Source organism: Cyphellophora europaea (genome assembly GCF_000365145.1).
Source record: "Cyphellophora europaea CBS 101466 unplaced genomic scaffold supercont1.10, whole genome shotgun sequence".
Taxonomy (NCBI): Eukaryota; Fungi; Ascomycota; class Eurotiomycetes; order Chaetothyriales; family Cyphellophoraceae; genus Cyphellophora; species Cyphellophora europaea.
The window spans coordinates 866,833-879,260 of record NW_008481798.1 but is presented as its reverse complement, the minus strand read 5'-3'; the positions used below and the strand labels follow the sequence as shown (position 1 = coordinate 879,260).

Here is a 12,428-nt window from a genome sequence, read left to right as displayed (position 1 = left end):
CTTGCTTCTGTGCTTGCCTCGGCCACGTCCGGAAGGCGGGCGAAGCGCGTGGCGCAACTGCAGACGGCCACTGGCACAGGCTGTGGATTGTGGGGTTGGGAGGCTCACGAAACAAGGAATGTGAGCTTCCTGTCGCGGCCAAGGTAGATCTTGGTTTGGCGACCGGCGGTATTCGCTAATGCACGTCACTTGACTTGCCTTGCTTATATCGTGCAGAATCCAAAGGTAATGTGTGCATTTTGCATTTGCTTTTGGGTGCTGTGGCCGCATAAGAAAGGGCAGCCCACGGCCTCCGCCTCCGCCTCTTCAACTTCGATCCAGAAGGCTCCCAACCCCAATCACGAGGCCAACTGACCCGTCCTGCGCTGGACGCCGTCACCTCCCAATCCCCAGCAGCCCATCCCAGAAGCCTCCGTGCCTTCCCCAACCATGCACATCTCCCCCCTAACCCACCCCCTCGTCCTCCTCCTCCTCTCCCCCCTCCCCCACCTCACCACCGCCCTCCCCTCCTTCAACGCCCCCCGCCAAACCCCCGCCCTCGAAGAAGAGACCGACCGCCTCATCTTCACCACCAGCATGTCCGAATTCCAATCCGCCCGCTCCGCCCAATCCCCCCCGGAACTCGACTGGACTTCCAACGGCTGCACCGCCTCGCCCGACAATCCTCTGGGCTTTGATTTCCTGGCTTCGTGCCAGCGCCACGACTTCGGCTACCGCAACTACAAGGCCCAGGACCGCTTCACGGAGCCGGCGCGTGAGACCATCGACGACAATTTCCGCGACGACATGTACGCGCAGTGCGCGAGCGAGGGCGGGCTGGAGGGCGTGTGTCGCGGCGTGGCGGACCTGTATTATGAGGCGGTCAGGGCGTTTGGGAGTAAGAAGAGGGGGGTGGAGATAGAGGTGGCGGGGTGGGAGATTAGGGAGTGATGAGGGTTTGGTGCGTAGAAGGGGGGGGGCGTTTTGGGATGGAATCCAAGCGGTTGGACCCCCGGGTAGTCTCATGAGAAGGAGGAGGAAACAAAACCTGTTACCTTTTTTGTTCGAAAGTCTGTGAAGGGGCGAATTGAAAGGGTTCCCTGGGGCGATAGCGTCGGCGCAGCCCTATTTTTTGGGGCTGCTGGACGCGGGTATGTGTGTCCTAGCGGCGCAGGTTTCTTGTGCGGCGCTGCGCTCGCAGTGAACTCTGCCAACGCCACAAAGGTGTATGGGAATACGCCTGACGGTCGTTAGGTAGGCAGTGAAAGTCTTGGCGCGTCGATGCCCCCCTCAGCGGTCTCTCGAAGGCATACATCTTCAGACTCAGTAATGATGCTCCGCGTGCAGCTACAAAGGCAATATCGAGTTCTTTCCACACTCTATTTTATGATGATTGTGTATATGTCCTCGAAGATCCCAAGTTGCGACGCCATCTCATCTGTAAGCACTCCAACCTCCACCCTCAATCTCCCCCAATCTAGCAATGTCAGAAACGACAGCAGATAGCTATCTCCCTTTCTCTAAGCCTTCTTCCACGCCTCGCCTGGTCCCTCCCTCACAAACCCCACCAGCCCCGCCTTCTTCGCCTTCAGGATACTCATATCGACCTTCGCCAGCCTTGGGCACTTTTCCCCCAACAGCGCCACCTCCTTTTCATCCAACACTTTCACACCCGCCGCCGACGCCCAATCCTCGTCGCCCGTGTCCATGATATTGTCGATCTGCTCGTCCGTCTTGGCCGGGCCCGACGCACTGCCCTTGGGCTTCGACATGCTGGGCACGCCGATGATTTCGATGCCTTCGAGGTTCTTGAGCACGGCGGGCGATGCCGCCAGCGCGTCCACCAGACCCTGTGCCCAGCCTTCGCTCATCAAGACCGAGAGCGTCAGGTCGATGAGGCCGGTGCCGCCTTCCTGCAGCTTTATGCCGCTCAGCAGCTCTTTGATGTCTGACACGCTGAGCGTCCACAAGCCCAGATTCAGCACTTTCAAGCCCGCCAGGTCACCCGCCGCTGCCAGTTCCTTGAACTTGGTCTTCACGCCCTCCGCGGCGCGGGAATCGCTCGCGTAGGGCAGAATGCCACCGACCTTCCCCTTCTTCTCATCTCCCGCCTCGATCTCCTTCCCGTCCCCCAGTTCAGTATCACCCTCTGACTCCTCCACCATCCCGGCCCCAAACCCCACGAGCCCCGACACCGCCAACGCCGCCAGCTCCTCGCCATGACAGCGCGCCAGGAAATCACTGTCCTCATGGCCGCGATACGTATAACTCACCTCCACGACCTTGACACCCCCATCATCCATCCCCTCCCCATTCGCTGCCCCATTCGCCGCCCCATCGGCCTCCCTCTCCAGCGCCGCATCCCTCGCCCTTTCAGCCCACAGCTTCCCCACCTGTGACCAAAACCCTGGCCTGGCAAAGCTATCGATGACATGACACTCGCGCAGCACGCGCGCCAAGTCGAAGAACTCGAGCGCGTCCGCGCGGCTCGCGTCGTCCAGCCCGTCAATCAGGCAGCTGAAGAAAGTGACGCTCTTGAGGTTGGGCAGCGCGCGCGCCAGATTGGCCAGCCAGTGCGGGTTGCGTCCCGGGAAACCCAGGCTGAAGAGCTCGAGCGTCAGGTGCGTGATGGACTGCGGCGGCTCCGGGAGCGCGTACTCGCCGCCTTTGAGCAGGTTCTGGTACTCGGTTAGGGGGAGGTCGGCGGTCAGGGTCAGGGCGCGCAGGTGCGAGGCTTCGGGGGGGAAGGTGGGCAGCGTGGCGAAGCTGCTGATGGGGATTTGCGCGGCGAGCGGGTATGAGGCTGGGAGGGCGGCGTCAGTGGGGGATTTGACGGGGCTGAGGGGCGTTGTCTCGGGGGAGAGCGTGTGCTGGTGGGGTTGGGGGGACGGGATGGTTGAGGTGGAGGAGGGTTTAGAAGCGGTGGTGGTGGTGTTGCCAACGGAGGGAGAGGAACTGGTGGGGAGGGAGGTAGAGGTGGACAATGACGAGGGGAAAGTACCGTCTGAGTCTGAAGCCATAGTGGAAAATTGGATAATGCCAGATAAGATGGAACAGGCAGCTCTCGACGATGAAACAGAAGAGAGTTGAGGGGACTATAAGCCCAGCCGAGGGGTATGCACGTGGCGGAAGGTGCACCCAGAAGTCAGCCAAACAACAGAGATGCTGTAGAAAATAGCTTCTTGGTCAAAGCCTTGTCGATGTTCGGGTCCAGGACCAGTCAGGGCGGGGAAGGGGACGCGTATCAGCTGTAGCTAGCTATGTAATGCGACGAGCTGGACCGGGTAACGTCAGAGCTTGAGCCGTCTAATTCGTATCGAGGCACACAAGAGCCAGAGCACTATCTGATAAGCGGGCGGCAGTCTGTCAAGAGAAGCTCTAACAAATAGTTACAACTCATGCTTTCACACGAACCTGCTCTCTTATACCCCAGCCTGGTAGGGGCAAGGAAAACATGAACTTCCATATCCTTCCACCACGATCTGATCGCGTAGCACATATTTGCGGGTCAATGGTTGGAAAAAGTGGTCACGCCTGCATCTTTCCCCTCAGTTGTTCGCGGCGAGGAGGAGCAACCAAGCAAAGCGTCAGCAGGGAAAAGCATGCAATGGGGAAAAGAGGGCGAAGGCCACCTCCGCGTCTCAACTGCTTGAATCGGTAGATCTCAGCGCGGGGAAAAAGGTGGGCTTGGAGGATTCCTGGACAGGGATGGGGCCAATGATGCCCGCCGCGCGGATGAACTGCGGATGAGAGGAGGGGTTAGGTTGAATTTGACATCTTGGGTCTGTTGACCCAATATTGTTGTTGGGTTTTGTTGTTGTTAGATGGGAGAAGAGCTTGATGAAGAGTGTAGGCGTAGCACGCCAGGCCTGCGTAGGTGATGGTGAGGTTGAATTAGCGCACTGTCAAGATGAGCCCTTTACGTCACCCTCCAGTACAGTATACAACGACGGCACGCGAAACTGATAATGCTTCAGGATTTTGCTGAGTGACACCCTGAATCCCTTCGATGCTCTCTTGCAGGTATACTAAGGAGGTGAGAAGCTATATTCGATGGCTGGTGAACGTCTCATAATCACAGGCTCAGCCAGCACTCGTTGCATGATGAACATCGTATATTGGGAGCAATGATCTAGCGTCAAAGATGGCCAGTGCAGAGGAACTGCGTCTTTGATTCATCATCTTGCATTTCGGTATCATCAGTGTCAACTTCAGGGCTGTGAACAAATACTTGTCACACTCGATCGCTCGCTGAGAGTCGACGTGGACTACATATCAGGATACCTCGACCATCTTCTCTTCAAGTTGCCCATTTCTCGATGATGCTTCTGATATCTCCTGTTCAAGGTTTGGGGACGGCAAGATGTCGGCAAGAAAACATTAGATCGGAAGCAAAGGGTCGACCGTAGACCAGGCTAAGATCTAAGTCAACGTAAGCTACATCCGCCAACAAGCCATGAATGTGCACCTCTGTTGAACCTTCGATCAAATCTTATGCGTATGAACAGTCGTTGGCACAGTCAACACTGCGGGCTCTGAATCCAATGGCGGAGTCAAGTGACTAGCTTCGATGGCATGCGGAGATGTGGTGGGCGAAGTGTCCAGGCTCGAAGTAGTGGCGGCAGACTTCGCGCTCGAGTCAAGAGTGATTGAAGTCAAGCCTGTCTCTCTGGTGTGAGTATCGCTTGAAGACGGAGTCTCTTCAATGGTCGAGCTGGAGAAGGTGATCGAAGGCCGGCCGGTATCACTCTTGCTGGAGGAGGAAGTTGGCTTAGGGTTGATCGAGTTGGTCTGGAAGCTCTTTATCGGAGTCATCGACGAAGTGTAGGTGCTGTTGAAGCTGACAGTAGGCAGAGCCACGGATATGCTCGTCTCGTTACATGCCAACTTGACGCCACCAATAAGTGTCAGGTTAGCCCGCTGAGGATTATTGAGCGATAACTTTAGGTAGCAGTCATTGAGACCATTGATGCGGCTAGGGGCGAACAGCGCAGCCTTGCAGAGCACCGTCCCGTTGCCCAAGTGTTTGGCATTGAACATGTCGCAGCGGTGTAGACACTCGTCGAAATTTGGAGCCCAGATCCAAGGAAGGGCATCCTGACCAGGGTAATCGATATTGAAGATGGGCTGATAGTGACGACGGTAGGCGGCTAGCGTGTCGTTGATGGGAATGGCGTCGGATGGGGCAGGGAATGGAGCGAGGTTCACGGTCATCGTCGTGGTGAGGTTAGCGAACGAGGCAGAAGTCGGGGCAGTAGGTGAGCCCGTAGAGAGGACGACCGAAGCCATGATTACGAGAAGGAAGACGACGACCAGAGGCATCTTGAAAGGCTCGAGAGAAGCTGCGGCCGATGAGTGAGCGTGAGCGTGAACTTGGCAAGGAGGATTCCGTTGATTAGCTGGAGCATAAGTGGTAACAAGGTGGAAGTTGGTCGGAGACAAATCGTACTCAGGGTCTTGGTAGCAAATCGTACAGTATACTTACGGCAGTCACTTCCACGACGACCCGGCAACCGCGATTTGCCTTGTTGACCTCGGCCGCTTTCATCACCCAGCATGTTTCGCTGCTCGCAGCACACGGCTTGTCTCCGGGCAAGCAACACATGGCATATCTTACTTCGGTAATCTCTCGTATCGATCTGTTGACCCCATCCCGTCTACTTGCTCATTTCCAGGTACTGATCATTCAGCCCGCATCGCCTGTTCGCGTAGGCGGGGGGCCGTGGTAGCCGTCTTTTCCAGATCTGCTGCCCATAGCGCTGCTCCAACGGTGTTGGTAAAGGCGAAGATGAGATTGGCGAAAGGAATCATCTCGAGCAAGAAAGCCGTCACACCGAATCTAGAATCCTGTTAGTCAATTCAAAGCACGAACACCGGCCACTGTCAACATACGCAGTGTATCCACCTCGATGTTCTTCCACGAACACCTCTCTCTGGCGCTTGTTCCATTCTTTGAGCTGGAAATACCTCTGATGCGTCTGCGGACCATTGCGCTTCCCTTGCAGCACAATGAATATCGCTGTACCAACGATAGGAATGAAGTTCAATGGCAGATACAACACTTAGACAGAAGTCAGCAGAAACTCGTCAGAATACTTTTGTAGCGGCATCAAGAGATCGGGAGGATATTTCGAAAGGGGTGGCAAGTCGTCCTTTGCACTGCGGTACAATTTTACAGAGGAACTTACAATAACGAATGAGGGCGTTAGGCGTAAACTTTGCGAACGGTTTCTTAATCAGCTTTCCCAGACGCTGAATATTGTCTCCACCAGTCTTGACCTGTCTTCCCTCCTCCACCAAATTGTTGCACCCTTTGGACAACAGCGTGCCATCAAACGTATCGATCAGGGCTTCCTCGATGAAAAAGGTGCGAGAGATGAGGTTCGTGATGGTAGAGCTTTCGGACAGGGTGAGAACGGCAGCCGAGACAGCAGCAACAGGACCGGATGTGAATGCCATGACCGCAGCCTGCGGGAGATACAGGGCGGCGAAGCAGGCGAGCGTCACCACCACGCCGGTGCTGATCGTTGGCGCCAACTTGGACAAGAGCGGTTTCCACAGGTCTTTGTGTGAGACGAAGTGGATGACGCCCTTGATAGGGTACTGTAGAGTGTCAGCTCATACGACCTTCGTAGGTGTAGGAAGAATCCTGCTCACCAGATAGGCTCGTGATTTGACCGCATCTGTGGTCATGGCACGGAATTGCCGCGCCTCTTCGGCGGCGACGTTCTTGACTCGTTCGTCCATGTCTGCAGTCTGCGCCCAAAATTAACAGTGTAAGTCGATGGACGTGGTTGTCAAGGCACGGCAGGAGCACGACTTTTGCGCATGGCGTAGTAAATAGTTGGTCGTTGATGTCTGACGTCACTTTTGCTATTGGCTGCGGAAAGTCCAACCGGCCGAGCATGTGCAAACTTGAGCAGCACCAAAACGACTGCTGGTGTATAAGATTTCATTGATGCCAATGAGGACGACTTATCTTGGATATCGTAATGCAAAAAGAACCACAACCCTCAGACTCCTCGTAGCCCGTTCATGTAAGGACACACTCTGTAGTCTCCTCGGCGCGCAACGCTAGTCCCGCCTTTGCCCGTCCTCGCTCTCATCTAGTTCAAGGGCCATCAGCAAGCGCAATTATCCTTCTGAGTCTTTGCACGATCCGCCAGGTTGACGCGCGCCTCCTCAGCTCGGTTGGCAGCACCAGATAAAGCGGCCTGTGTGCCAGAGCCGGCTCCCCGAGCGCCCTTCAATGAAGTCTCCGGGATAGCATTGGCAATAGCCGTGAAGACATCCGCGACATTAGTGCCAGTCTTTGCGCTCGTCTCGAAGAAGAGCAAGCTTTCCTCTTCCGCGTACTGCTTGGCTTCTCTTGTAGACACCTTCCTCGCATCACCATCATCTGTAGCCTCCGCTTCGGCGTCGCCTTCGGCGGCATCTTCCGTACCTTCACCCTCTGTAGCACTGTCGGAGGAGCTTTCGGCACATAAATCGAGCTTGTTGCCGACAAGGGCGATGACGATGCCGGGCGATGCCTGGCGCTGAAGCTCCGCGACCCAGTGCTTGGCCTTGGTGAGCGAAGTGGGTTTGGTCAGATCGTAGACAACAAGAGCGGCTTGAGCGTTGCGGTAGTACATTGGTGCCAGGGAGGCGAATCTCTCCTGTCCAGCAGTATCCCATATCTCAAACTTGATGATCCGGTTGGGCAAGGAGATCTTCTGTGTCAGGAAAGCGGCTAAAATTATCCCTACGTCAGTGACTCTGCTCGCTAGTACGGCTGCGGTGATTTGGCATCCCCGTGAGACGTCCCGCATGGCGGCAAAGGGAAAAGCGTACCTCCAATGGTGGGCTCCTTATTTTCCTGAAAGTCATTATTGACGAAGCGGAGGACAAGGGATGACTACACATAGCTGTCAGCGACGATTCTCTGCGGGTATTTGAATTGCTGGGTGGAGCGAGGTAGGAGAAGCTGCAGTGAAGTAGCATTGAGGTATAACATGGCGTCCGTGCTGTCCGTGCTGTCCGCATCGGCCGTTACATGAACCGGAGTATCACCGCACGTATGGTGGGACAGAAGCGACTATCGACGAATGCGTTACCCACCTTTCCCACGGCAGCTTCTCCAAGAAGCACGAGCTTTACGCTGCTGCTAGGTTTCGGCGTGGAAGCGTCAGCCATGACGATGTGATCTTGAAGGTCGTGTAGCTGCAGAGACTCGTGGATCGGAGGAGAAGAAGGCTATGCAGATACCCGTATACGACGATGTGGTGAAGTCAAAGTGAACGTCGAACGTCGAGGCGATGCGATGTAGGTCGCAATGGTGGTTGACGTGTTGCTCTCAGACACTGTCTGGGATCGACAGTGGGTGACGTAGGCGCCGGCAAGCGTAGGTACCAAACAAAACCGTGTGAGAACGAGAGCTAAAGGGAACTGAGCTCAAGTGGATGTAGAAGTCTATGCGACGTTCTGTTTGTATGTACGAGGGAGATGGTCGGCTGATGAATCGAGCAAGTAGTGCAGGCGCAGGTTCCAGTGAAAGCAACCTGAAGACGAGGCTGGCCAGTGAGCGACGAGGCTTTAGGCCTCTTGTTGCCGGCGACCGATTTGTTCCCTGCTGACCGCCCACCCACCCAAGCCGGCGCTTCTGCAAGAGCCCCGAAGCAGTATAGTGGCTGGACTTTTGGAATGGATTAAATCGGGGGTTGCTGTGCTGCAGCGGCTACATCATCGTGCTTGAATTCTCCAACTCGTAAATATTTTTCGACGCGTTGCCAATACGTTCACTGCCTGGCTCGCGCAACTCGTTGAGACCCTATATTAGTGGACAGGGTTGAAAGGCAGATCTCCAGTTGTGCTTTGTGGCAATGGCCGCCAGCATTATTATTCTTCGCTGTTCTAACAGAGTACACTATCGACCTTGTACTGGTCGTCGTCCGTCATATGATGACTGTCTCGAACGCCTCGTGCCTAGTCGTAAGATAGGCATCATTTGAGGCTGCATCGCACCCAGCATCCGTGTCTGACTGCCGACGCTGGTGCCCGTGGAGGCGTCGTCTATTCCTCCTCTTGAAGCCTTTTCCCTGTTCCCTCCATACCCAATGACTCCCAAAGGAAATGTTGACCTGAGTCACGCAATCTATTGTTGGCAGCGTGGCGTTGCTGCCCTCCCAAAAAAGCATTGCCGTCTATCGTGTCCCACCAACGCCAATGCCGCAAAAATGACTTTTTCTGTTACAGGAATGTTGTACAAGCAAGATCATACCCAAGATGATAAAGATTGCGGCGTCGTGTTTGGCGCCGTGTCGATGCTTCCCAATATGTCGCCGCGAAAGAACGCTCGAAAAGACACAAGCTAGTGAATAGTTGTACAGGGTAATCGAAAACAGTTCGAGTGAGTATTAGGCGTATGTCGCGGAAGCAATGATGGTGAAGCAAAAGGTGTACAGTGTGCGGGATACGCGTCGTGGTTCGGCGGAAGCACATGCACATGCAGGCTGCCGAGCATTACGTGCGACTTGGTGATGGCGCTTCGAAGCAGTCGCGGATCTGAGCGCTCGCCGCGAAGTTGTTGTGGTCTTCGGAGTGTCATCGAGGCTTTGGTGGGTTGGAGGGTTTGGGTTTGGGTACGCCCGTGGTATCGTATGCTCCGCGGCCCATATCGCAGGCAGTGGAGTTTTTAGATGGAGATATCATGGATGATCTGACCAGAGGCTGTCAGAAAGGAGGATTCATTTGCGACAAGCTAGGGGTAACAGAGGCTATATATTTCCCAACACCGGAGCTGAGAAGTGCAGTTACTTACGTAGTGAGACTATGCTGCCGAGAAGGCCGAAGGGGGGGACGGCCAACGGCTTCCCAAGTGGACAGTAGCGTGTTGGTTACACAAACAGATCTCGGAGACTTGGATCTGGATCTGAAATTCTTTTGTGCGCTGGCAAGGGAGGAATGTTGCGGGAGCGAGGGAGGAAGGGGGGGTCCTCGAGAATTTGAGAAATTGCCGGCTGTCAGAGCGTCTTGCTTTTTGTTGTATTGCGTTTTTGGCAGCGGCAATGGCGTAAATACAGCTTGATTGATGGTACAGGTAATGCGGGTTGCTTGCAAGGGGTAAGGTTTCGGATCGTTGGTGATGTATCGCAAGATCGGGTACAACGGGGCTGGATTTGGGGGTAGCGATTTGGCCCAATAGCGCAGGTAGAGCAAGCACAAGCAACGACAAAAGAAAGCACTATGACAAGGTGGTGCGAGTCAAGGGGGAGTAAAAAGCGATGTGTAGCATGCGAGGGGAGATGAGAGGCGTATATACTTTTCGTGCTCTACCGGTCGCTGAGCTATGCCAGTGAGTAAGATCTACCCCCTTTCGGCTGCTGGGGCTGCTGGGGGGGCTTACGGGTCTAGGAGCCTAGGATCAGGATCCAGCGGCGCCTGAAATTCTTTTTGGGCGCAATTCAGACGTTTGAGTGCGCGCAGTGGATCCTGCTTGACCAGTGTCTCGTCGACAAGATTCGAAGCCGCGGCCGGGGAGGGCATCCGAGTCCCAGGAAAGGGTGTTCCTTGGACGCGCCGGCGTGTTGCTGGAACATTTCTACCGTGAACACTAAAACGGCACTAGATCCACATCCCCGAGGATATGGCACCAGGGGGCGATGTGTTAGCTTCCGCTGCGAAGAGAAAGCAGGGGTAGGGTCAAGGGCGGTGACCCGCCACAGACCCGATCCAAAACTTTTGTCACGCCGGTATATAAAAAGAGCAAGTCTTACTACGGTGTGTGTGCGCGCGCCGCAAGTCACAAGTGGCAGCCCATGACAGCGCGGATGGGTGCCAACAAATGGCATGGCAGATCACCTCGGACCGGAGCTGATTGGGGACAGGGGTAAAAGGGGCAATGACTCCGAGCGCTGGTAGGGTTCCTATAATTCAACACACATCGCACTGCCGGGCTGCCTGGCGTAGTGGGTGGCAGCAGTAAAAAGGTACGAGGTGGGTCTGGCAGTCTGGCAGAATACAGGATCAGAGCAGAAATTCCATGCCTGGCGCGTCGCGGATGGCAGTTGGCGATGACGAGGCGAGCGGTGGCGGGAGTAATCGACTGGTATCCGGTCTTCGTCAAAGTCGTTTCATATTATCCGGATCAAGGATGTCGCTTGTGACGTTCTAGGCAATATCGAGTCGATAGAATAGCCATGCGACCCGTCTTGGGAGCGCCCTGTCGCGGATAGCTACTGTGTACTTCGTAGCTGAGAAGCTCCGAGAAACTGGGAAGCTATAGTCGGCAGTCGAATCACCCTGTCGCTGTAACGCGCAGCTATTCTGCAGCAATCGCATGGTGGGAGGGATTAGGAGGCGGCGGCGGCAGAGTCAAGACTCAAGACCCAAGCCACCGCCAGGGGTCTTTCTAGTTGGACTCCGTAGTAGTGATCCGCCCCTGTGAATCGCTGCCCGTTGCAGCGCGGCGGCGCCCCAGGAGCGACTGGGTCCAACCGGCGACCATCGTTAGACAGGTCCACAGCTGGCACCGGCCCTTTGGGAAGCACCCCGAACAAGCGTCGTGTACCTGCAGCAGTGGCAGATCTTTATGCCATGCTGCCCCATCTGCCGCCCGCTCCGTGTGAGGGCCAGGTTCCACCACCCCCAATCTTCGAGGGTAGTTACCGAGTCAGTCGACTATTTAGGTCCAATATCCAGGGTTACTGATCGACGGACGGCAGCAAACCGTCTCGATGGCCATGCCCATGTCAGCCACTGTCACTTGCTGTCGCGGAGAAAGGACCGACAAAATTCAATAGCTTGCGCTTTACCTGGAATAATCCAGTCACATTATGCAATCTCGTGATTCGGAAGCGCAGAACTGTTTGCGTGGCCGATCAACCATTATTGGGAGACAGCAGAAGAATGCGATGCGCGAATAAATTCGAGTTTGGGGCCCGTCGACGGCGCGGATGGATCTGTGACAGCGTCGCAGTAAAATTGACTGCAACAACACCTTGATTTTGGAGCAGTCAACGCCCGAACACGAGTCTCAAACAAGCCCTCGCTTGAGCCAAGGGCTTCGGGGGAAGCCTTCCGCCCACGTAAACAGTTAGGCGTCCTCGTGGCAGGTCAAGCGATAAGCCCTACCCAAGCATCCGCAAGATTGGCAACTGCTGATGCCGCCCCTAAGCCTGGCTCCCTGGATCCCAAACTCCAGCGCCTGCGCGTAGAATCTCGACAGAAGGATGCTAGAAGCCGCGGCCGCACATCGGTCGACGCTGGTCCATCGGCCGATGGATCTAGGTGATGGGGAAGCAAACCTGAGTTTGCCGTGGGACAAAGTCTCAGCCCCAGTCACATAATCATCCCACAGCGCGCACTCTCTGGCATGTTTATTTGTTTTGTTCACTTGCAATGGCTTGGAAGCTCGCAGTCCCATGCTTCTGCGAGGACTCACAGGCGGTGCGGAAGGTGGTCCCGTACGC

The 12,428-nt window shown here is 55.5% G+C and overlaps 5 protein-coding genes across 5 annotated transcripts; 1 reads left to right on the top strand and 4 right to left on the bottom strand.

Moving 5' to 3' along the window:
* Positions 1-429: 429 nt before the first annotated feature.
* HMPREF1541_09433 (uncharacterized protein) lies at positions 430-930 on the top strand (the record flags this gene model as incomplete). The annotated part of the gene is made up of 1 exon (XM_008714107.1): positions 430-930. One exon carries the CDS (start codon positions 430-432, stop codon positions 928-930), a length of 501 nt encoding a protein of 166 aa, XP_008712329.1.
* Positions 931-1,499: 569 nt separating this feature from the next.
* On the bottom strand, positions 1,500-2,999 carry HMPREF1541_09432 (uncharacterized protein; the record flags this gene model as incomplete). The annotated part of the gene is made up of 1 exon (XM_008714106.1): positions 1,500-2,999. One exon carries the CDS (start codon positions 2,997-2,999, stop codon positions 1,500-1,502), a length of 1,500 nt encoding a protein of 499 aa, XP_008712328.1.
* A 1,465-nt stretch (positions 3,000-4,464) lies between these two features.
* HMPREF1541_09431 (uncharacterized protein) lies at positions 4,465-5,268 on the bottom strand (the record flags this gene model as incomplete). The annotated part of the gene is made up of 1 exon (XM_008714105.1): positions 4,465-5,268. The coding sequence occupies one exon, from the start codon at positions 5,266-5,268 to the stop codon at positions 4,465-4,467; it is 804 nt and encodes a 267-aa protein (XP_008712327.1).
* A 393-nt stretch (positions 5,269-5,661) lies between these two features.
* Positions 5,662-6,726, bottom strand: HMPREF1541_09430 (uncharacterized protein; the record flags this gene model as incomplete). The annotated part of the gene is made up of 4 exons (XM_008714104.1): positions 5,662-5,818; positions 5,872-6,040; positions 6,168-6,582; positions 6,637-6,726. The coding sequence occupies 4 exons, from the start codon at positions 6,724-6,726 to the stop codon at positions 5,662-5,664; spliced, it is 831 nt and encodes a 276-aa protein (XP_008712326.1).
* Positions 6,727-7,100: 374 nt separating this feature from the next.
* On the bottom strand, positions 7,101-8,154 carry HMPREF1541_09429 (uncharacterized protein; the record flags this gene model as incomplete). Its single annotated transcript, XM_008714103.1, has 3 exons — positions 7,101-7,711; positions 7,813-7,876; positions 8,080-8,154. The coding sequence occupies 3 exons, from the start codon at positions 8,152-8,154 to the stop codon at positions 7,101-7,103; spliced, it is 750 nt and encodes a 249-aa protein (XP_008712325.1).
* Positions 8,155-12,428: the final 4,274 nt, after the last annotated feature.